Below are 25,173 nucleotides of genomic sequence, written 5' to 3'. Positions count from 1 at the left end.
TCCGTCTTCCTACAGCTTCTCTTCATTGTGTTCAGTTGGTCTCCTAGCTTTAAATATGCAAGTGACTTCCGAGTTCTTAATCTCCGGTCCTCTCTGACTCCCCTGGACTCTGACGTAGCCAGCTCTCTCCTTCAAATCTCCCCAGGATGTTCCGTAACACCTCAGACGTAGCACGGCCAGCGTAGACCTTTTACTTTCCATCCTCTCCCTACCCAGAATTCCTCATTTGAGGGATTGCATGTCATGTCAGCTCATCGTTTAGGTCTCTGCTCAACTGTCACCTCTTCAGAGAGGCCTTCTCTGTCCATGTCGTCTGAAATTCTCCCCAGTTCTTGATCCACATCCCCCCCAGCTTCTCTCCTCCCACATCCCAGCTGCAGAGAGAGACCCTACCTGTCATGGTTACGCTTCATCCTGAGAGGGACCTTACCTGTCATGGTTACGCTCCATCCTGAGAGGGACCTTACCTGTCATGGTTACCCTCCATCCTGAGAGGGACCTTACCTGTCATGGTTACCCTCCATCCTGAGAGGGACTTTACCTGTCATGGTTACCCTCCATCCTGAGAGGGACCTTACCTGTCATGGTTATCCTCCATCCTGAGAGAGACTTTACCTGTCATGGTTACGCTCCATCCTGAGAGGGACCTTACCTGTCATGGTTACCCTCCATCCTAAGTGCCTCAGAGGAGGCCAGACTCATCATGGGAGCCGAATAAGTGTTTATCAGAGGAAGAAAGAATGACTGAAAATGAAGGGGCGAAGCAATTTAACAAAGAATTCGCTAAAGACTGAGATAGGACAAAAGGAGTTAGTTTAAGGTCTGGGGATGCTGTTCATTAAACTGGGGTTTGGATCTAATTTATAAATTCCTTATGAATTTTCTGAAGTGCATTTCACCTTCAGAGAGGGCTAAAGTAGCTTAAGGATCTTGAGGAAAAATGTTTACACCCAAGCAGTTTCAGGGTCTGATAGTTATTGATGAAAAGGTACTTCGTAAGATTGAGTTCAGAGACTTTAAATGCACAATGATGAGTATTAAATGCTTAGATTTTCCGTGTGCAGTGGAATGTTAATTACTGCTTCTTAGTCGTGGAAATGCGGGAGGAAGGTCCCCTCCTTTTCACCTTGTTGACAGTGAGGGTGGTGGGCAGAAAAGGGCTGACAACCCCGCATCCCGCTCCGCCGACGTCAGGCCTGCAGCGTCTGGCTCGAAGAAGGATGTGTCACCCAGAGGCCTCATTGGGACTGACTTCTGAGCTGTAGTTTCTTCCACCAGGAGATCAGTAAAAATGACCCCTTCCACCTGCTGCCATCCAAATTTGGAATTCGGTTACTCCTGCTGGATGAATTTTATAATCAGCCTCAAGGAGAAAGAAGATGGCATTTCACGTCCCTGCTCTGCCAGCTCCTGTTTGCAGCAACAGTTCACTGCATCCAAATTAAACTTCATGTGGTGTCATTTTCCCCCTTTGTAAATTGGTGAGTTGGGGAGCCTTGTGCCTGTGAAACACTGGCTTGCTATTTTTTGGCCGGTATCTAGATTGAGAACTTGTGAAATTTTAAAAATAAAAGCCCTGTTGGCCACAGCAAGATGAATAAAGAAACTACAGTGCCATCTGCTGGCACCCTAGGGAAATGCAAGCGATGACTGGGAGCTGCACCTCTTACGTAACGAAAACTCAAAAGTGCAAATCTGAGGATAAATTATTGCACATGTGTGATTATTTGAAGAAAGGAGAAAAGATGATGAAAAAAGTTTGAAGCCAGCATTTTATAGAGGAAATACATTTATGTATATATATATATATTTTTTAAAGATTTTATCTTTTCCTTTTTCTCCCCAAAGCCCCCCGGTACATAGTTGTATATTCTTCGTTGTGGGTTCTTCTAGTTGTGGCATGTGGGACGCTGCCTCAGCGTGGTTTGATGAGCAGTGTCATGTCCGCGCCCAGGATTCGAACCAACGAAACACTGGGCCGCCTGCAGCAGAGCGCGGGAACTTAACCACTCGGCCACGGGGCCAGCCCAAATACATTTATATTTTGTGATATCTCTGTAATCGCAAAGAATTTACCTTTTTCTGCAGTGTGGGTCCTGGAGTATTTTTATGGTATTGGACATTCCCATTTGGCAAAATGAATGAAAAATGGGTTGGAAAAATCGAAACGAGTCAGACACACATTGAAAAGACAACAGGGCCGGTGGTCCGGGATGCCTGGCTCTAGCTCCTTGCTGGCCTCTAACTGGCCGTGGAAACTTAGGCCCCTTGTGTGACTTCTGGACACCATAGTTTCCTGTAAAATTGGCATTGGATTAAATGGTGGGTAAAATTCCTAACAACTCGATAAGGTGTATTATTCTAAATCAGCAAAGGACTAAAATAAGTAATGTTTCTTTCGACCGGTTCCCCATGAAAGTATTTCTTTTAGAAAAAGTAAAAGTTCACATGCGTAGTTTTGGTTTCTTCCGTAGTTAAGTGGTTGATCCAGAGCTAGGAAGACTTGATATGTTTCATCCTTAGCAATTAGGTCAAGACTGTCCTTGTCCTTAGCATGAGTTTAAAAATAAACGCGCTTCCTTCGCTGTGAGCGGTCATCTGCAGAAAGCTTGGTGACCGTGCTGGTGGGTCACGGCCAGTAGGAGTAAGGCAGACCCATGCTTATTACCATGGCTGTGAGCTGAAAATGCAGCAGAGGAAAATTTAAAAAGCAAAATTTAAGAATCCAAACCTTAGCTTAGATATTATTTGTGAAGGATTTTCTGCCTTAATCCCCAGCCAACTAGCCACCTCCCCAGGCTGCTGCCTGCTGCCGTTTTCTCTGCCCGTACTTCTGTGGCCCTGAGCTCCTTGCGTGGGCTGCTGCTCCTCCTCCTCTTCCTCTTCCTCCCCCCGCCCCCTCCCTTCCCTTTCCTCCTCCTGCTGTTGCTCCTTCTTTGCGTGGACTTCGTTGTTCCTGTTTGTAGCCCGCCCTCAGTCGTGAGTCCCATCTCTTCGTAATTATCCACGTGCTTTACTCATAATAGCATTCGATACATTTTTTTTTTTAAAGATTTTATTTTTCCTTTTTCTCCCAAAGCCCCCAGGGTACATAGTTGTATATCTTTTAGTTGTAGGTCCTTCCAGTTGCGGCATGTGGGACGCCGCCTCAGCATGGCTTGATGAGCGGTGCCATGTCCACGCCCAGGATTCAAACTAGCGAAACCCTGGGCCGGCGAAGTGGAGCGCATGAACCTAACCACTCCACCACCGGGCCAGCCCCCTCGATACATTTTTGCTGAATGAATTAGAACTTGAAATGGCTGTTTCATAGAAGCCTTTCAAGGAAGTAGACGTTTCGACATTTTCATTTTTGTGTGGGTAGGAGAGAGCAGAACTGATCCTAGAAGCTACCTCTTGGCTAAATTTGATGATGAAGTGAATTTCCTTACATTTTCTGTGTTCACTGCATGGTAGTGAGGGGCGATAACCAGACTTCAGATCTGCCTCTTGTCCTCAGCAACTGAGACATCTCCCCTGTTTCCTGTTCTTAACTCCCCCTCTGTCCCTTCCTTGACACTGGAGGTCTGTCAGGTTGTTTGCTGGTCAAAACAGTTGTCTTCTGTGGACGTGAGGTATGAAGGTGCTTGGAGGGCTGGGCCTTCGAGTCTCAGATGGCAGCCAGCAGCCAGCTAGCATCAGTGCAGCTGTAATGGCGGGGGATGGCCTGTCAAAGGTGGCTGTGCATGCGAGAAAGCCCCTTCCCCTTCTCTCTGGTCACCTTAAGCTTTAAAGTTTTTATTTTTTTTCCTTTTTCTCCCCAAAGCCCCCGGTACGTAGTTGTATATTCTTAGTTGTGGGTCCTTCGAGATGTGGCATGTGGGACGCCACCTCAGCATGGCTCGATAAGCGGTGCCATGTCCGCGCCCAGGATTCGAACCGACGAAACACTGGGCCACCTGCAGCAGAGCGCGTGAACTTAACCACTCGGCCACGGGGCTGGCCCCCCACCTTAAGCTTTAGAGGTCCTTTTCACCTGCGAGGTAGGCAGAACATCACTGTTAAGTGATTCGAAAGTTCTGCTTCTCTTCCTCTGATGTTTTCTGTGTAACTCAGTTCTGGCCTCCCGGCCTATCTTCCCACGTGTTCTCTCACTAAAGAGGGTTTTGGCAGATGCCTCCTCCATCCTCCTTGGCAGATGACCTTGTAGTGAAGGTTCAGGTGTCACCTCCCTGGGGATTTGTGCTTCTCTTCTGCTATGGGTTCCTTCTTCCTGGTTTTCCTTGTCAGCAAGCCCGTGGACCCTGAACTTGCCCTGTAGGCTCTGGACCCGCGTAATAATGATTATGCTCCACATTCTGCTCTTCCCTTCTGGAGAGAGCCAGTTTTAACTTTCTTGGGTTTCCCTGCCTTCTTACTCTTAAGTTATATCCGTATTTTCTGGAGAGGAAATGCTTCATGAACTGGTGCGGGGCCCTGTTCACATTGCAGGTTGTTTGGGTCCATCTGGATCAGCAGTCACAAATGCAGCCAGAGTAGGGTAGGGTGTGGGCCAAATCTGGTGCCTGGACACGTATGGATTAACTTGGACATATTTTTGGAAACACTGAATTATTTGCCATCACTTACAAATGTAACACTCTCATAAAAAGATGCAGGTTCCTGGCCTTTCTTCGAACATTGGAAGATCTAGCAGAATGGACGGTGCGCTTGCCAATTGGCAGACACCAGCCGGAGGAGCTACATCCTGGCTGCCCTCTGTTTGGGGGGCATCTCCTGTTGCTCGTGGTCTCCCCTTATTTCTTCAAAGCTGACCACTTTGCTCAGTCTGCTGGCCGGAGTGGCATTTGTGGTGCTGGGTCTGTATTTTCATTATTATTTGCCTTCTCTTTCCCACTCACACAAGAAACTTACCAATGGCAGGAACGCAAGGTGTAGTTAATCGTTCACAGAAATGGAAGGTACTTCAGCAATCGCAGTGAAGTCCGTTTCTTTCATTTAATAGAGACCCTGAAGTGAGTCTTTAATAAATGTTGACAAATGGCACGCGAGTGTGTTTCTAGCAAGGCAGCAGATGGCCGGAGAAGGCCGTTCGTAAATATCCTATAAAAATTTACCTGGCTCCGCGAAGTCGTGTCGAGATCGGGTTGTACTAGTTAGGTGGATTTTCAGTTTTCAAATGAAGGCAAAGCTCCCTGGTAATCAGACTCGTTTTTCTTTTCTAGGAATCCTCTTCATAAGTCAAACTCAGAAGACGGCTCTGTCGGTCAGTACCACTTTGCTTGGTTTAACTGTTTGAAATGATTTTCTTTCACTACTTTATAGCACATATAAATGTGTGAAAATACAAAAACCACAAAGCATCCTTCTACTCAGAAATAAACACTAAGATTTTGATGTACAGCTTCCCTCTCTTTTTTTTCTGTATTTGTGTGAAAACATAATTGGGGTCATATTCTGCATATTTTAATTAATTTTTTCCACTTGAATATGTTCCGAGCATTTTCCCATGTGACTGAGTATTCTCTACAGTAGAATTCTTAAGCCTGCGTGATATCCTGCCATATTGGACGTGCCATAATTTAATCAACCAGTCTCTTCTTTGCTGGACATTTGTTTCGTTGTTTTTTTTTTTTTAAGATTGGCACCTGAGCTAACAACTGTTGCCAATCTTCGTTTTTTGGTTTTGGGGTTTTTTTTTTACCCTGCTTTTTCTCCTCAAATTCCCCCAGTATATAGTTGTATATTTTAGTTGTGGGTCCTTGTAGTTGTGGCATGTGGGACGCTGCCTCAGCATTGCCTGACGAGCGTTGCCCTGTCCACACCCAGGATCTGAACCAGCGAAACCCGGGGCCACTGAAGCGGAATGAGTGAACTTAACCACTCGCCACGGGGCCAGCCCTTCGGTTTTTTCTCTATCACAGGGGAATGATGCTACTGTAAAAATCCTGAGCCTATCCCTGATCGTGTCCTTTATATATATAATATAATTGTATATGTAATTTATATTGTGTTATATATAATATATCTTATGTTATTGAGGTCATATTGGCTTATGACATTGTGTAAATTTCAGGTGTACATCACTCTATTTCAGTTTCTGTATAGACTGCATCGTTTTCACCAACAGTCCAGTTTTCACCCGTCACTGTACATATGTGCCCCTTTACCCCTTTCTCCCTCTCCCCTATTCCCTTTCACTCTAGTAACCACTAATTTGTTCTCCTTATCTGTGTGTTTGTCTACCTTTCACACATGAGTGAAATCATACAGTGTTTGTCTTTCTCTGTCTGACTTATTCGCTTAGCATAACACCCTCACGGTCCATCCGTGTTGTCGCAAACGGCACAATTTTGTCTTTTTTTAGATGGCTGAGTAGTATTCCACTGTATATATGCACCACATCTTTTGTATCCATCCACCTTTTGATGGGCACTTGGGTTGCTTCCACAACTTGGCTATTATGAATAATGTAGTGAACATAGGGGTGCGTGCATCTTTATGCATTCATGTTTTCATGTTCTTTGGATAAATACCCCGCAGTGGGACAGCTGGATCGTATGGTAGTTCTATTCTTAATTTTTTGAGGAATCTCCATACTGTGTTCCATAGTGGCTGCACCAGTTTGCACTCCCACCAGCAGTATATGAGGGTTCCCTTTTCTCCACAACCTCTCTATTAAGGTGTTAAATATTTTATATTTCCTTGATTATGAAATCCACTCTTGATGGAGCACCATCTTCTCTGCCTGGGTCAGAGGGAGCTTGGCAAGGTAATCATGGTTAGGAGCATGAGAGCTCAAATCTGGCATAGATTTGTATTTGAATCATGATTCTACCAACTTAGTAGTTATGACCCTGAGCGAGTCACCTGCCTCCCTGAGCCTCGGTTTTCTGATCCACTAAATGGGAACAAGAATACATCATATATTCGTTATGAGTACTAAATGAGATATAACATTAGATAGCAAAGTGCCTGGATAGAGTAAGTACTGGATAAATGTTACCATTTATTTTTTAAGTTGCACCTCCATTTCAGAAACATTAAAATGAGAGAGGAAGGGAGTATAGCTTACAGTCAAAGAAATGCACTCTGTTCCCAGATTGCACGAGAGAAAGGCTGAATTAGTGGTAATCCTGCCTCTGTTTTAACCTTTCCTGGTGCCCCTTGCCGCAGTGTGTAGCCCAGAGGCCACAGGAGCCCTTCCAGATTCTGAGCACACAGGCAGTCAGTCTCAGGCTGGCCGGCTCTGGTTTCATTCTTGTAGCTCTGAGGCTTGTCAGAACTTAAACGAGGGCATCCTGTTTTGACAAATGATGCCCTTTTTGGCTTGGGGCACTGTGGACGGGGTTTCCGCATGTCTGTTTCATGCAGCATCGCCTGGCACCACCGGTCTAGACTGTGGAAACCAAGAGTGCATGACTCTGCCGGGCCCTGTTTCCAGTGGCTGTGGAGCCACTAGACACCAGGTGGTGACGAAGCTGCCGCTTTGGGTGTGCCACGTCTCCACATAGCAGATACCGCTGTTGCTTCTTCATTTCTTTTTTAGGGAATAAAAGACTATTCTATCCTTTCATCTTACATACTCGCCTCCTTTCCCTTTGCTTTTTAAAAGATATTACGTATTATTGGTGATCAGAACCCTGCCAGATATTAAACATGTCTGGCTATGGCAGGGAATTTGTTTTCAGTTGAAAGTCGCCCCGGACAGTCTGGGAAGGCTGGGATGCAGGAGGGGGACCCACTTGGGAGATGTCACAGCAGGATAGCAGTCTGCTTTTCTTGTCATTGTGCCCTGAGTAAGATGTAGGCAGGTCACCAGGTGCCTGAATGCCTGGGAGGTGGAATCTTGCCCCACCCATGCTGTGGCTAGACCCATGGAAACGCCACACCTTCAAGAAACAGTGCGGGTCAACCCCGCAGACCTGTGGACCCAGCTCTGTGGACCTGTGTGCCCAGGACATGCCAACCATTCTGTTCTCTTCATAATTCTGGGATAAGAGAAATAAATCAAGGGTAGACCAACGACAGGAAGAACGACAAAACAAAGCGAACTTTTTCAAATATCCTATTTCTGGTTTCGTTGAGATAATTGTGGCTGAGACCAAAGGGGAGAAAGTATACCACAAGACAAGGCAGAATTAGAAATGCTAGTTAAACAAACATCAAAGTGAATATAAGAATACATGTTTTGTCTGCCTTTTTGATGTTTCTTTATTTCTCATCCTAACCCTACTGCCCCGTTTCTTGCTCCTAGGAAATTTGCATTTCTTTTAAACAACTTTATAGGCTTTTCCAAGTCTTTCACAAACTGAAAGAGAAAAACTGTCTTCCTGTGAAATCAAAGTATTCCTACAAGCTTTGAATTATAAGGAAGAGGCCACTTTTGTTATTAATGAATTTATTGCTGTGCCTTTTTTTCTTTTTTTAAAGGAAAAGGAGATTGGAAGAAGAAAAATAAGTATTTCTGGCAGAACTTCCGAAAGAACCAGAAAGGAATAATGAGGCAGACTTCAAAAGGTACTGTAACACAGCTGGCGGACAGTAGGTCCTTTTAGCTCTAAAATATGAAGAAGCTTGTGCCGCTCATTTAAATGGAGGCTGCAAGTTAGAATAACTAACTCATTGCATGTGCCCATAAAATGTTCAACTTTTCTGACATTCCTCTCGTTCCTTTAAGACTTCATCCCAGGGTTTGTTTTTTTTTTGAGTCAGATAAATTGGGAAGAGTTGGCAGGCCTTTCTTTTCGTAGATCTGACAGCAAAGACCAAATCTTTAGATTTCTCAGTCACACCAACCTCAGGCAGACCTTTATTCCCCAAGATCTAAGCTAAAAGGATCTAGAAAGTCATAGCATTTGTTGATTTTGGACCCTTCCCCCTGCCCTGCCCCTTGGAGCCTTTGCGATCTCCTGAACTCCTGGTGCTTTCTGTGGCAGGGACAGTGATGGGGTCGTTGCCCCTGGAGACTGTCTAATGGTCTGACGTCATGGGAATTTGCTCGGCTGCTCTGTGAGGGAGCCCTGCCCTCCCCTCCCTGTGTCTTTTGTTGTTGTTTATATAGTGAGTAAATATGTCATCCCTTTGAGGCTCAGTTATATAATTTATGCTTCCTCGGCATTCAGAGAAGGAATAGAAAAAAGCCACTTCCAGATTCCGGTCTGGCTGAATAAGGTTATCATTAGATGAAAGTTTTTTTGTTGTTTATCAGTCACATAACTTGTTTTCTTTCACAAAATCTTAGTGCCCTTCCCTGTTCAGAATGCCTCCACAGTTATTCGTACACATGGAAAGGAGAAAAGTGGGCATGACAGCAGATATGTCAGTGGCACACCTGGTTTCCTTGGCAACATTCAGTGGGGTGATTTTTTTTAAGTTCTGCTTTGAAGGAGTTATTTGCAAACATTCCCAGTTTTTCCTTTTGGTACACACCCAGGATCCCTTGTGATTCAAAGCAAACTTTGGATTCTAACAAAGTCTTACGTAGAAAGAAAGAAAAGGAGAAAGAGAGAGAAAGGGACGGAGGGATGGAGCGAGGAAGCCAACAGTTTACCAGCTCACATGGACTTTTAAAAAGCCAGCCCCGCTCATCCCCTGCACCCCTGCACTGCTGGAGGTGACGCAGACAGGAAAATGAATGAAAGCAGCAGGCTTTCCCTCACCCGGCACACGCTATTGTTCTTCCCGGACAAGGAGATGCGTGGCGAGGGGAGCTGGAGTGGTATTTCTGGGCTGACTGATTACAGAATGGAAATGAGATAGAGAAACACGGGGGAACATGGATTTCAGGGTAGGCCCTGCCTGCAATGTGCTCCTGCAAGTCTGCAGCCAGACTCTTGTACTTACATCAAGGGCAAATGAAACCACAGCTGAGCGTCTGAATGACACCAAAGCTAGTAAGGTATGTATGGGAAAGAGGGCAGAAGGAGAAAGTTGAGGGACTAGAATGAGGGCTATTTCCAGCGTGCAAAATACAGCCCACTTTCCCTGACCCAAGGCTTTCACAGCCCACGTGCTGACCACAGGCACACAGCCTAATGTGGCTCACATGTATTAGAGGTGACGGCAGTCTATTTGGTGTGTAGGAAAACACTTTCGAAGGATCCTAATAGGCGGATTCTCTTTTCCTCTGCAGTTCTGGCTGCCTTCAGTTTTAAGTTGGAACTAGAGCTCCCCTCACGGTTTGGAAACATATTTATGACAGTGGTGCTTTCAGATATATACGTATGTAGGGCCTTCCTGCCAGTGGACTCAAAATACTTTACACCTGTGATCTTAGTTATTTGCGCTTATTCTCTGAGGAACGACAATGGTTGAATAGCTTAGCAGGAATCTGGGGCTGCTCCAGGCTGCAGGTTGTATCCCACAGCTAACTCTGTGACCTTGCCTTTCTCTGTCATGGCAGAGGGACCCTCCCACTCTTCTGCAAAAATATTTTCTTGTTTTGATTTTTTAAAAGATTGGCACCTGAGCTAACATCAGTTGCCAGTCTTCTTTCTTTCTTTTATTTTTTTAAATTTTTTCTTCTTCTCCCCAAAGCCCCCCAGTACATAGTTGTGTGTTCTAGTTGTGAGTGTCTCTGGTTGTGGCATGTGGGACGCCGCCTCAGCATGGCCTGATGAGCGGCATCAGGTCCGCGCCCAGGATCCGAACCGGGGAAACCCTGGGCCGCCAAAGCAGAGCACGCGAACTTAGCCACTCTGTCATGGGGCCGGCCCCTATTTTCTTGTTCATATTTCAAATGGAAGGACACAGAGCCCTCAGCCGAAGGAGCCTTGTTATGCTTGTCTGCTCTAGCTGGGTCATTAAATTAGGTCCCTGCCTGACGTCTAACTCCAAACTCCCTGTCAGGTTTCTTCCAGAACTCCTCCACTAGACCCTGCATCACAAACTGACCATTTTCAAGGATTTGTTTCTATAGTAACATCCACATGTTCTTGGAGCCTGTTTCTCAAGAAGACGGATTCTCTGGCTTCCTAAAAAGCATCCTGTTACCTCTCCTGTTGCTCCATCAGTAATGCACAGTGCTGGACAGTGCCCCTGAATAACATCCTTCTCTTGCTCCAGATGGCAAACTTTCAAGGTGGGCGTTCTCTTTTCTCTTTCTTGTTTTCCTTCCTGATGTTCTTTGTCTTCACTCTCTAGGAGAAGATGTGGGTTATGTTGCAAGCGAGATAACCATGAGTGATGAGGAACGGATTCAGCTGATGATGATGGTCAAGGAAAAGATGATCACCATTGAAGAAGCTCTCGCTAGGGTAAGAGTGCAGATGCTTGGTTTACGCTTGTGAGGGCGTGACCTCCTTACATTTAAAAACGGTTGGAGGCTGCTATAGACTGGATGTTGTGTCCTGCCCAGATTCTTGTGTTAAATCCTAATTCCCAATATGATGTTATTTGGAGGTGGGGCTCTGCGGGTTGATTAGGTCCTGGGGGCAGAACCCTCATGAATAGGATGGATGACCTTTTAAACCAGGCCCCAGAGAGCTCCCTTGCCCCTTCCACCATGTGAGGACACGAGACGAGGAGGTGGCCATCTGTGAACCAGGAAGTGGGCCCTCAGCAGACACTAACTCTGCCAGCACCTTGATTTGGAATTCCCAGCCTCCAGAACTGCGAGGAATTTCTGTTATTTATAAGCTTCCAGTCTCCGGTATTCTCTTCCAGCAGCGTGAACAGACTAGGGTGGGAACATCAAAGGGTATAGGAATATGTTATTTAAACTAGTATTTTGGTGACATTTGGGTGGTCATCACATCCCCAGACTATCAGAGAAAATATTTATTCCATTCTATTCACTTAATACAAGCATTCCACATTGTGAGGTTAAATTTCCACATTCATTGACTACATGGATGAATGAAGGCAAATATTTTTGAGCTGTGGACCACTTTAATGAGGAAAGAGATGCTCTGAATGCCATTGCAAAAACCTTGTACAAAGATTGATAAAAATGTAATCCATGTTGAGAAATTGTTAAATAAAAACCAAAGAAAAATTGAATATATTACAACTAATAAACATCAGTTCTATAAGATGCCTTCATAAGGTAAACTCTGAATAATCTAAAGGTTAAACTCTAGATATTTTACCGTAAAATTTTGCTTACTTTAATTTCTAAGCAGATATTAATTACAGTTTATTACATGATATTTTCTGCTGTGAGTTAAATTAGGCTCTAAAGGAAGCCTAATTAACCTTTAGGACCCTGGAGTAGCATTTACGATCGTGTGACAGCAATTATTCGGAGATTTCCTGCTTTGTTGTTGCCTAACAAACTGACTGATTGAGTCTGGATTTTCACTGTGGACGGCTGGTTTGGCACTGTGTAGGCAAGTCATCAATTGGGCAGGTTTAGCAATTAATGAAAACTTTCAAGCCACTCAGGAACCATTGAATGAATTATGACTTTACTAGTAAGTAGAATCCTGAAGATGTGAAACCTTGAAACACTGATGTGCATACTTAATTTAGTTACGTATCTCTGACTCTAAAAGTTTAATTTGTCGCTGAGACAATAATGCGGGGAAAAAAGCCCTTGAGGGGAGGGAGGTGGGCCTGGGTTTAGTAGGAGACCTGAGGATCAGGGCCACCCCCTGACGCCCATATGCCAGCTTCTCTCGCTCTGTAGATTCGGAGGAGTGGAAGTGATCTAGGCCTCCAGCGTCTCAGGTGGACCAAAATGGTGCTGGGGCAGCGATGGAGCAGGTGACAAGTGGCAACCTCTTGTCCATGCTGCTGATCACCCACGTCTGCCCCTTCACCCTCAGTGTGGTCCTCCTGCTCCACCACACCGTCAGCCACCCAGCCCAGCTACCAGCTGGGGCGAAAAGTCCAGTTGCATTGCTAGAAAATGCATATGAGAAATATGAGCCTGTATTTAGTTTTACCGTGGCAGGCAAGACGTTTACTTACCTTCTGGGGAATGGTGCTGCTGCACTGCTTTCTTAATTGTAAAAATGAAGACCTGAATGCAGAAGACGTCTCCAGTTGTCTGACAACCCCTCTGTTTGGGAAGGGGGCTGCGTGTGGTGTGCCTAATCCGGTTTTCTTGGAGCAGAAGAAAATGTTGAAAAGTAGCTTTCACATAGCCCTCTGTTGGTAGCACATTTCTATAATTGAAAAAGAAACAAAGGAATACTTTTAGAGTTGGGGAGAAAAAGATTTGTTTGAAGGTCTTTCTGAGCCCGTAATTTTGACAGCTAGCCATTGGTTACACGGCCAGGAAGTCAGAAGTCGTCTCCGTGAGAAGGTGGCGCAGCTCTAGGCAGGTTTAATTTGAGATTTTAGCCACGCAGCCTGTCTGCTGCCAGGTCGGCTGCCTCTCTTTGTCTAGTTTCAGGTGCAAGGACAGCTCATCAAGAGATCAAGAATATTTTCTACAAGGCAGTCTGGAAACAGATAGAACAAAACAATTGATGACCTTCTCCAACCTGGACTAGACTCTGCACACAAGGGTGGGCGTCCTTTCATGATGAGGCAGTAGCGGGGGGCTTTTGGTCTGCTGTCGGCAGGGCAGCAAGCATCCTCAACTGGGACTGCCTGGATGGGCTGCTTTTTGGCCAGAGATAAAACACTTCAAGAAGTACGTTATGTAGAGCAGAAAATAGTCTGCGGGGCAGAATCTGCCTCCTTTAACTTACGGCCTTGATCCCTGTATAAAACAGACCTTAAGACTTAGACGTCCTGTAACGAGTAGGATGACAATGGCCGCAGCTCCACAGACCGTGATGGGGGTACCTTTCCCCCAGGACATCAGCTGTGTGTGTCTCCCACTGTCAATCAAAGACTTAAAGACCCCTGGGCAGAGTGTCTAGACCTTAATCCTGACAGGACAACTCAGCATGAGGAGTGAAGTTCGCCTGTGTGCTGTCGAGCTGGTTACATCCTCACATTGGGGAAAATTTCGCCTATGTTCAAATGAAGACAATTTGGTCTACTATGCTTTGTTTATGTGAATTTGATCTCACTGCTGGATATTTTCCCCCGGTGAAATATACAGCCATGGTTCACACCCCAGAAAACACGGTTATTGATACAAAGATCAAAATGAAAAAGGCTGCAAGGAACTAATGTGTGACACACTGCTGTAAGCGGCAAAAGCATTTGAAGAGGATGAAGTTTGTAACTGTCTTATTGTTGTGTGTGTGTGATTTACAAAGACAGCAGCTCAATTTAGGATTTGTATATTTTATTACTTGAATAGTTCCATCAAATCGAATGGCATTTCAAACATTTTCTAATAGTTTGTGATGGATACTTATTCCATGTGCTTTAAGGAAGCCAAGCTCCTTAGAAAAAAGTTGTTGACAGGGATCTAGATAATTGGCATATTCTAAATAACCAACTTCCGGGTGCTGATTTTAAAGCATACAGAGCTCTTGGAAAGGCAGTTCAGGGTATTCAAATCTTGGCCTAGTTCTGCAAGGTATGGAAAGCCCATGAGATACTTGGAAACCACAGGATGTTCATTTATCTGGGAAATTATTGTGGTGAGTGAGTGAGAATGGGAGGGTGGGGAATAAACTCACTTTTAAAGCTTTGGATAAAAGAGAACAGTATTGTTTCAGTATGATGATACTCAGCAACGAAGGAACTGTGTTATAGAAAAATACGTCCTTTGTCATTTTAACTGGAAGCGCTGTCTGTAGGAAATTGAGAGAGATCTATGACCATAATTTAGTAATTATATTTCCTAAAAGGTAACATAACTATTAATACTAAAGACTGCTCATGTAACTTGATCTAATTGCTAAATATTACCTATTTATCCATTGATAAACATGTGTCTGGTTCCACAAGGTCATATCTGTGTGAAAATCCAAGATAAAGTTCTTAAGGGATTTAAAAATAAAAGGTGCTTGATGTGTGTCACTGACTGGACTGGTGTTTTGGCATCATGAACTTTTCTCAATGCCAGCTCTCAGACATCAGGCTCCCTAGGAGCAGAGCCTGAGACGAGGATTCTCGTGCACCTGGTTTATTGAAGGAAAGCTTTCAGGAGAAGCCTCGGAATGAGGGAGGTGAGCATGAGGCAGAGGAGGAAGCTGGACAGAGATGTGATTTCAGGAGAAGTCTAGCTTCAGCCCTGACTCCTTAGGGAGTGGAGAACTCTGGAAGGTGAATTTCATTATAGAGTTGGTCCTGCCAGAGAGAAGGAGGCTGAAAACTGATTGGAGAGGAGGGAGCAGCCTTGTAGGCGTCTCTGGAGAGACAGCTCCAGCCAACCGTGGATGGTTCTCCAGAGCAGGGTATAGGTATGAGCCCACAGCTACAGTATCCGGGCAATAGGTAGACAGTTCGTAAGGAGAGTCTGGGCATCTGGTATACCAGAGGACAAGATTATGAACTGGGAACCTATGTTTGTTGTTGAATTATTTCCTTGTAACAGCTAATGTGCATCAATCACTGAGATTTGGACAACTAGAGGGGCTGATGGAGAGCCCATAGGATAGCAGCAAATGACTGAGGGTGTTTTTAATAGGTCCCATGGGGTGCAGTTGGTAAGGATTTATCTCAGAGAAGAAGCAGAAAGGAACTTAATCACTGTGCTCAAGCATATGGAGGATTATTAAGCAGTGCAGCTTCAGGATGTACCGAAGAGAGTTTTGTTTTAATCTCTACTAAGGACAGAATAAAAGGAAATGAATTAAAATTGCAACTGGAGGGCATTTAGATTAGATACAATAGAAATGTTCTTTACGGTAAGCTCTCGTAGAAATGGGAACATTTTTGATCTCTTTCCCTAACAGTCTTTAAGACAGAATAAGCATGAATGTACTAAAGATGGCCATCCCGCTAAGAATCATGTCATAGAGTTCGACTATGAGATGAGGGGAATTAGGCTATAAGGGAGTATTTCCTCCTGAGAGACAGACAGACAGACAGACAGACAGACAGACACACACACACACACACACACACTTTAAAATGTCATTAATTTCTGTAATTAAATTAAAACTATAAATTTGCTTTAAAATATATGAACTCTCAAATGAAATCGTCAGTTGTCTTTCCTTCATGAAATTATATTTAAGTAAAAACTTCTTTGGGGGGGCCGACCCCGTGGCCAAGTGGTTAAGTTCTCGGGCTCTGCTTCAGTGGCCCAGGGTTTCACCAGTTCGGATCCTGGGTGCAGACATGGCACTGTTCATCAGGCCACGCTGAGGCAGCATCCCACATGTCACAGCTGGAAGGACCCACAACTAAAAATATACAACTATGTACTGGGGGGCTTTGGGGAGAAAAAGGAAAAATAAAATCTTTTAAAAAAAAACTTCTTTGGGAGCAGAGTGGAGTATAAAAAATATAATTATGTAAATAGTGACCAGGGTTTTTCCCTTTAAAAAAATTTTAGAGATCCTGCTTTATGACAAGATCTCTAAAACACACTGCGTTTTGGAATTAGGATAACTAAAAAAGTAGTGGAAATTTGAATAGGGCACAGATTTGAATCTGTATCAGAAGAAGCACATGTACTCTTAGGCCCCAAAATAAATGATGGAAATGGACAGATAGCAGAAGAAATATATTAATTCTGTTTATGGCTGACTAGTAAGGAATTTGTCTTGTTTTGTTTTCATTACAGATAAAGCTTGTTTAGTGGCTCTTAGGAGTTGCAGCCAAGGTTGGGTATATAAGCAGAGCATTGACCTAAGAAAACAGATGATAACCCTGTTTTGCAGCTGGCAGCTGTTCCCATCATACAGGGAGAATGTAGCATTTCAGAAACCAGGATATCTGTAGGGAAAAAGCATTCTAATACATAAATTAAATGTACTATAAAGATTACAACAATACTCATGCCCCTAGTGTCCTAGAAAGATCAAAATCATATTAGTGCCCCTAACAGCAAAAGTTCCAATACCTGGAGTTTTTGTGAACTTGGAGTTCTCATTTATTTGAAGCCACAAGGGTGACAGTAATAACCCTATCATAATAATTCTATGGCATAGGTGTGGTGTGTTAAGAGCTTTGCTGCATTAGCTTGCTTGATTCTGGAAGCAGTCCTGTGAGGTAGATTTATTGTCATTCCCATTTTCCAGGTGGAGGAACCAAGGCACAGAGGGGTTACACAATTTGCCCAAGGGCTCCCAGCCGGTATTTGGTTCTGCAGCCAAGCTCTTACTGGTTAACCAATACTATCTACCTCCCCTGGTCCATCTCCTGTTGCATGTGTGCACAGAAAAGAATTTAATAGTAGAAATAACGCTTAGGAAAGTTGCTTTTTCCTACAGGGATGTTGTCAGGGTCGTGGCTTTGGCACATCCACATAGCTCTGGTGGCTGAGGACAGACCTGACACCGTCTCCTGTACTGTCAGCTCCGATCATTTCATTTTTTTAGTGGCTTGATTCATGGAACAAGATTTGATCAATGTCTTAAATTCATATCTAAAAACTGCTTTATGATAGAATTTTACTACGATCTAATTGTATTATGTAGCAGAGTTAAGTTTCTGTATGTTTCATGAAAACACACCTGGAACTTTTCACATTTGCCATTTCAAAAGATCCTTCCTCTAATTCTGCCAGGTTAAATTTGCTAATTTTCTGTAATATTTCGCTTACATTTCTACGTTTTTCAAAAAGTAGAAACCTAGTTTCTAAACCCGAACTTTAAATGTCTCTGAACATATTCTAGATATTCTGTTATTTTCCTCTCATCCACAGGCATCCCAGTAAATCCCATAAGATTTGTTAGGTGATAACATTGAACTGGTTACTTAAAGCGGTCTAGAACAAGAAAAGCAGGCAATTTTTAAAAATCAGTTTCAGGCTTCCACCTCTGTTTTGCTAAAATGTCCGTGTTCTGCCACATTGTGTCTTCTGCAAAGGGAGTGTATCGCGAGGTAATTCAGAGGCCACCTACAGACAGTTTGTGTTTTCAAACTAATAATTGAACTGACAAAGATGAGTTTTGACGCTGGAGGATGTGACAGTGGGAAAACCAAAGTTCTTTTTGGAACAGATGGCAGAGTCCATCGAGTCTTGGTTTGAGTTAGAGGAAAACCCGTAGGGTAAGGCACTGCCTCCCTTTCAGTTTTGGGACCGTTGTCTTTGCCTGGCACTGAGTCACTAACACTAGCATGAAGAAGGTGCCCAGCGTGCTCTCTGCTGCTCAGTGGCCGTCATTCCCATTTCCTCTTGTTGCAGCTCAAGGAGTACGAGGCCCAGCACCGCCAGTCGGCTGCCTTGGACCCTGCAGACTGGCCAGACGGCTCTTATCCCGCATTCGATGGCTCATCAAACTGCAACGTAAGTTTGCCCTCTCTGAGCGCCTTGACCACCTCTACTCAAACGGAAAAGCCTGCACAATTTCAGCTTTGTGATTTCTTTTCGCATCTCCCAACTCCCACATGGATCTGACAAGAAGCGTCTTTTCTTACGTGTTACTCAGTTTTCTTTACCCGATAGACTCATTTACAGCGAGAATGGTGCTATTCATGCTTTTTTTTTTTTATTGTAGTAAAGTTAATTTAAAATTTACCATTATAAGCATTCACATTATAAGTAGTTTCACATTGCTGTGCAACCATCACTACAACCCACTTTCAGAACTTTTTCATTGTCCAAAACAGAAATTCCATAACCATTAAACAGTAACTCCCCATTCTCAAAGGGGATATAACTTCCCCTGGCCCCTGGCCACCATCATTCTACTTTCTGTCTCTATGAATTTGACTGTTCTAGGTACCTCATATAAGTGGAATCATAGAATATTTGTCCTTCTGTATCTGGTTTATTTCACTTAGCACAATGTTTTCAAGGTTCATCCATGTTGCAGTATACACTAGAACATCTTTCCTTTTTGTGGCTGAATAATATTCCACCATATGTATATACCACATTTTGTTTATCCGTTCATCAGTTGACAGACACTTGGGTGTTTCACCTTTTGGCTGTTGTAAACGATGCTGCTGTGAACTTTGGTATACAAATATCTGTTTGAGTCACTGATGTCAATTCTTTTGGGTATCTACCTATGAGTAGAATTTCTGGATCATATGGTAATTCTATGTGTAACTTTTTGAGGAGCCGCCATACTGTTTTCCATAGGGGCTGTACCATTTTATATTTCTGACAGCAGTGGATGAAGGTTCCAATTTCTCTACTTCTTCACCAACACTTATTTTCCTTTCTTTTGAAAGTAGTCATCCTAATGGGTATGAAATGGCATCTCATTTTGGTTTTGATTTGCATTTCCCTAATGCCTGAAATGTTGAGTGTCTTTTTATGTGCTTATTGGCCATTTGTATATCTTTGAGAAATGTCTTTTCAAGTTCTTTGCCCATTCTTGAATTGGATTGTTTTGTGTTTGACAGTTGAGTTGTAGGAGTTCTTTATATATTCTGGATATTAATCCCTTGTCAAATACATAATTTGTAAATGTTTTCTTCCGTTCTGTGGGTTGCCTTTTCACTCTCTCGGTAGACCCCTGCACAAAAGTTTTTGATTTTTAAGTCTGATTTATATTTTCTTTGGTTGTCTATGTTTTTGGTATCATTTCCAAGAAATCATTGCCAAATCCAGTGTCATGAAGATTTTCTCCTATGTTTTCTTTTAAGAGGTTCATACTCTTATCTCTTAGGTTTGTCTTTGACCCATTTTAAGTTAATGTTTGCATATTATATGAGTCCATACATATATGTATGAGTCCAGTTTCATTCTTTTGCAGGTATATACTCAGTTTTCCCAGAACCATTTGTTGGAAAGACTGTCCTTTCTTTATTGAATGGTCTTGGGAACCTTTTTGAAAATTAATTGACAGTGTATGTGAGGGTTTATTTCTGGGCTCTCTCTTTTATTTCATTGGTTTATATATGTGTGTCCTTTTGCTAGTGTCATGCTGTTTTGATTAATGTAGCTTTGTAGTAAGTTTTGAACTTGGGAAGTGTGAGCCCTCCAACTTGATTTTTCTTTTTCAGATTGTTTCACTATTCAGGTCACTTGAGATTCCATGTGAATTTGGGGATGGGTTTTTCTGTTTCTGCAAAAAATGCCATGGGATTTTGATAGGGATTTCATTGGATCTGTAGATCGGTTTGGGTAGTATTGTCATCTTAACAAGATGAAGTCTTCTAATCCATGAACACAGGGTATCTTTCCTTTTATTTATATCATCTTTAATTTCTTTGAGCAGTGTTTTGTAGTTCTTACTGTACAAGTCTTGCCTCCTTGGTTAAGTTTATTCCTAAGTATTTTATTCTTTTTCATGCTATTATAAATGAAATTGTTTTCTTAATTTTCTTTTCAGATTTTTCATTGCTACTGTATAAAAATGGAACTGATTTTTGAGTGTAGATTTTGTATCCTGCACCTTTGCTGAATTTATTATCTCTAACAGTTTTGATGTGTGTGTGCGTGGAATATTTAGGGTTTTCTTTATATAAGATCATGTCATCTGTGAACAGAAATAATTTTACTTTTTTCCAATTTGGATGCCTTTTGTTATTCATGCTGTTTCAATGTGACCCAAACAGTGCTTATTAAACTAGGAGTTCCTCAGGGATTGTAGGAATTAAAATTCCAGTGTTTCAAACAGACGTTTCATGGTGCCATCATCAACCTGCATGGAGCGAGAATGGAGGAAGTCATCCTTTCTCATCTATTATATAGTTATTTTGTTTGGTCATCTCCTCCTTAAAATCTGGGAACGACTCTACCTCCATGTCTGCAGTCTTTTGTCCCCCCCGTCCATGCTCCCTACAACCAGTCGTGTTTCTAAAACATACTTCTTTTCTTGCAATCAACATGTTTCAAAAAAGCTTGAGGATTTTCCGGTTCTGTAAGATGAATTCCAAACTTTTGGCACACTCGACCCCCGATGTGATCTGGCTTTAATCAATTTCTCCACTCTCATCTTTCACCCTTCTCTCCCAGTAGCCTCCACTCTGGCCGCGTTGGACCCTGCATGCATTACTGAACCAGCTTTGTATGTTCACACTCTCTGCTTTAATTCATGCAATTTCCTCTACCTAAAGTGTCTGCCCCCAGGTTTTTCTAGGTGGAAGTCTATGCATCCTTCAAGGTGAAGCCCAACGACCGTCTCGTCTGTGAAACTTTCTTTAACCTCCTCGAGTATAGTTTATTGCTTCCTATTCTGTGCTTTTATTAAACTAGCTTTAGCCATCAAACCTAACAGTTATCTTAGAGTATCAGAACTAGTTGTATATTTTTCAGCCTCCGTGGAAATCGTGAGCTTCTTGAACAAGAAAAGCATATCGTGTTGTCTTTGTGTCTCCAGTGAGTGCCTAACTCAGCATCCACCTCATATAGCGTGTTAGAGAAATATTTAATAAGCAAAGTTGTCTTTGAATGTGCATCCTTCCTGGCTGTTTTAAGAGCATGTTTTATGGCTTGCAACCACAGACTCAATCTTTACCCTTTCTTTGCATCTAAGCAACAAATGATGGCTTATCAGAAGTTAATAGAACCCTCCCATATCCTTCTTTTCCCTAATTTCCTGAATCAAGCAGCAGATTTCCACTGCACCTAAAACACCCCGAAGGATTATTAATTTGAAAGCCCTGCCTGGTTTGCTTTTGTGTGGAAGAGACTGAGACGTTACCATTTATAATAATAAATGTGTCATACGCTAGCCAGCAGTGTGTCCAGGGACTATGAGGTAATCAAAAGAACCATGTCCATAGTTTCCAGTTTGTCTTCTTGGGTCTCTTATCCCCGAGTCCTAAAGACTAACACAATATAAATGTAAATCATGGACCTACGGAATCATGGACAATAAATACAGTAACTCAGGACTAATGTGATTCAGACCCAGCTCGAGGGAGAGCACAAAGACCCAGTTGTCCATAGTGGGTCCTTTCATATCCGACCCACTGTATCCTGTCCTGATTAATAGCATCTGAGTCATGAGAAAGGTTATGACTTTGTCCATTCAAAGCAACAGGACTGGAGTAAAACCTCACACACTTAGATGGCAAGGGAAGAGACTAGTGTCATACAGGGAAAGTTAATATGAACTGAGGACTACAGGCATTGTGAACGAGCTGCTAAGAAAGCGTTATTAAGTATTGGTTTCTTGGACCCCTGTCAGAGGGTGAGTTAGAACCATCGCCTTGATGGAAATTGGCAGAATGGAATGGCTGCTTCTTAGAAGTTGGACATTCATTCTCTTGAGGGTTGGTTTCTTCACTTGGGAGACATCTACAGGGCGCTTGCTACGGACCAGGCACAGTGCCAGATATCCAAATTAAGCAGGTGAAGGAGAAGGCGAGAGAGCCCCTGCCTGGAGAGTTTACCCTGCAGTGCCGAGGTGAGACCCACCCGCACACATGCTCATGCGGGCGCGAGATGTCATGTACATACTTATGTTATTAGTTTCTTAGCAAACTATTTCTTCCTAGTTGGCTCAAAAATAAATTCAGCCTGTCCTGTTTGGATGAAGGGCCAGGAATCCCATATGCTCCCTCCACTTGCAGTGCAATCTTCCAGAAGCTCTGGAGTCGCTTCTCTTTGTGGTGCGAGATTTGAGTGAAGACAGGCTCTTCGGCCATGGAGAGAGTTTCTGAAGCAGGATTATTTAGCCTGTGTATTTTGCTAGCTGACTTTGTGCAAACAACCCACACCCGCTTCCAGCCCTGCTGTTCGTTGCTACAGCTGACCACCGTTGGTACTGAAGTTCGCTTGACCTTGATTGTAATCCTAATGTACGTGATGCTCGCCCCTCCCACCCTGACTTTAATCTGCCCTGTTTTTATGTAGACTCGGCAAGAAACGCCATCCGAAATACTCCTTCTCAATTATATGCTGCATTTGCCTGATAGCAGAGTAATTAATTTCAGATAATTCCCACTGTGTCCTACTCCAGCCGCCATGGTTAGGCGCTTTGATTATCTTTTGTGTGAGAGCCAGGCCTTTTCAATTTTCCATTGATTCTTTTCTATACTGAGATGGAAATAGCCCACTGGCCGTAGTCGGGAATGCCCAGGCCATGAAAGTTGTGGGGATCACAAGGCCTTTGTCACCAGACCTCAATGCCTATATTGATGCCTGCCGTGCTTTAGGATGTCATTTGCATTGATTTCATAGGCTTCCCCACCCCCATAACTGGCACTCGATCATTGCGTGTTGCTTCACAATAAATCTATATTCACATTCCTGGTTTCCAAGAGTGTAAAATACTAAAGATAGTTACCAGGGGAAGTGAAAAATAGCTTTCTCTTTGCCAGAGGAGAATCTGTTCCTCTGCTGTTTTTCATTAATAACAAACTTTTGTTGTGAGTGTTAGAGTTTTGAAAAAGAATTCCTGGTTGAGTCCTCAATTTGTTGTTAAGTATCTGAATGTTGATTTAGTATTTTTTATTTTATTTTGGTAAATTTTGTTTCCATTTGCCTCCACGGGGGGAAGGTGGTGAGAGTTCTCATTTTAAGCTTTCAACTTGGTGCCTTGAGGTTTGGTTTACCTTCTGGTTAAGAATATGTTTAAAGAAATTATGCTCTCCATCTTACTGGGGTTTATAGTTTTTTACTCAAAGCATAAGTTTTAGTAAATCATAGCTTTTGTGTTTTTACAAAATTCATAGATACGGGTTGGTGATCTGTTACTTGGTGCTTAAATATTAATTAAAATGCTTGCAGTGAAACATCTTTCCAAAAAATGTCAAATGGTAAATTATTTGATTATGATGCTATTTATATTATTTTAAAAAGTGTATAATGTATAAAAAAAATTAAAGTAACAACAAGGACAGCAAAGCACAAAGCGCATAGGGTCCATTGCAAACATCTATTTTGGTCCCATTCTGTTGTTTCACTCCATATAAAATGTGTTCCAGAAAAAGTTGGAATTGTGTTTCTGTATCTGGAGCTCCTTACTAGGATGAAGCAACTAGGGTGAAATATTTTGTGATTGAGTTATTTTGTAAGGCAAGTCATCATTTCATAACAGATCGCTTGGACATTTGGGGAAATTTAGAGTTGGGAAATACTTGTGCAAAAAATGCTCTAATGTTATAACAGTGATGGTATTATAATACCTGACATCCATCTTTGCATCTCTTCACACACTTTCATTCCAACTCTAAGTATATCTTTGCCATTAACCTGGTTTGAGGTCCGGGGGAGCCGTGTGGTTGAAGTGGATCCCAGATTTTGGGTAACAGAGACACAATGCCAAGTGGTCACTTCTTCCACTTTTTACAAAATACTATTTTAAGTGTTTCCTTGATGGGGGACTTTCAAGGTCTCAACTAAAATATCCCCATATTATGAGATGTTTTGGGTGGCATGATGCAAGACTCAAATCTTTTTAGGGCTTTCTAAAATTATAAACTGAACTTGTCCCTCCCCAGCAGATGGGTTTTACTTAGGCTTTTCAGAGGCGTTTCACCTGCCTAAATTAGAGCCATTGTCTTCAAGCCAGAGGATTCAGGTCTGCTGTTTTGGAAGAAGAGGTGGCAACAGTCCTCATCTAAATTAGAACTTTCTAAAAGATAATGTGCCAAAAGCCAGGAGAGTGTGCCACAAAGTTGCCTTTTTAGTGGTTCTTGTGGTGAATGGTTTAATTTCTGTTATGGCCAAAGAAAAGGCTAACTAACGATTTAATCACTTCATCCAGAATGTGGTGGAGGGCAGAGTTTGCGCTCACAGGGTGCTGATCACAGGGTGCCCCTTCGAGAGCAGGGTGGTGTGTCCTTCTGCTTGTCCAAGGGGTGTCTGCGTGTTCATGGTGCTCTTTTTAGAGTCTAGTATTATGCATTGAACCAAATTTTTAAAAAATTGTCTACTCTTAACGTGTTTATTTTGGATATGTTTCTTTTACTAGGGTGAACTTCTAGACAATGTCTATAAAATTTATGAAGTTTTATTTTTCTATTTCAAAAGTTTTAAAAGAGACTATTAATCAGTATCGTTGGCTTCTTCATTTGGGGAAATCTGACCCCAAAAGAAGACTTTCTTTTATGATAACACATGATGAATTTACAAAATTTTCCCCCACCTGTAGACATTCCCAGCAATTTTAAAAAATATGATTTTCATATTTTTGCTGACTTTGAGTGAATGTTTATTGGATGCTTAAATTATGTGAAGATTCACTTACGCCATGGTATTAAACTTGGCTTTATAGGTACAGTAAAGGTATCATTAAGACAATGGTTGACCTTCTTTCTAGTGTTTTTCTTCTCTATATTATTGTATTTATAAGGAAATTTAAGAAAAGGTAGATTCCA

At 42.7% G+C, this 25,173-nt stretch overlaps 1 protein-coding gene and 1 pseudogene across 4 annotated transcripts in view; both read left to right on the top strand.

Annotated features, from left to right (window-relative positions):
- Nucleotides 1-25,173, top strand: part of SASH1 (SAM and SH3 domain containing 1) — a 299,791-nt gene that overhangs the window by 223,095 nt on the left and 51,523 nt on the right. For all 4 annotated transcript variants that reach the window (XM_046670365.1, XM_046670367.1, XM_046670364.1 and 1 more), the window contains exons 5-8: nucleotides 5,205-5,245; nucleotides 8,413-8,499; nucleotides 11,125-11,237; nucleotides 18,134-18,235. In XM_046670365.1, coding sequence (XP_046526321.1) covers nucleotides 5,205-5,245; nucleotides 8,413-8,499; nucleotides 11,125-11,237; nucleotides 18,134-18,235 — 343 coding nt within the window. The remainder of the gene's footprint in view (nucleotides 1-5,204; nucleotides 5,246-8,412; nucleotides 8,500-11,124; nucleotides 11,238-18,133; nucleotides 18,236-25,173) is intronic.
- On the top strand, nucleotides 12,206-14,326 carry LOC124244079 (lanosterol 14-alpha demethylase-like; annotated as a pseudogene).

This window comes from Equus quagga, chromosome 8 (assembly GCF_021613505.1).
Source record: "Equus quagga isolate Etosha38 chromosome 8, UCLA_HA_Equagga_1.0, whole genome shotgun sequence".
NCBI classification, from domain to species: Eukaryota; Metazoa; Chordata; class Mammalia; order Perissodactyla; family Equidae; genus Equus; species Equus quagga.
Note: the sequence above shows the minus strand (reverse complement) of the source record. Positions and strands in the feature narration are given on the sequence as shown.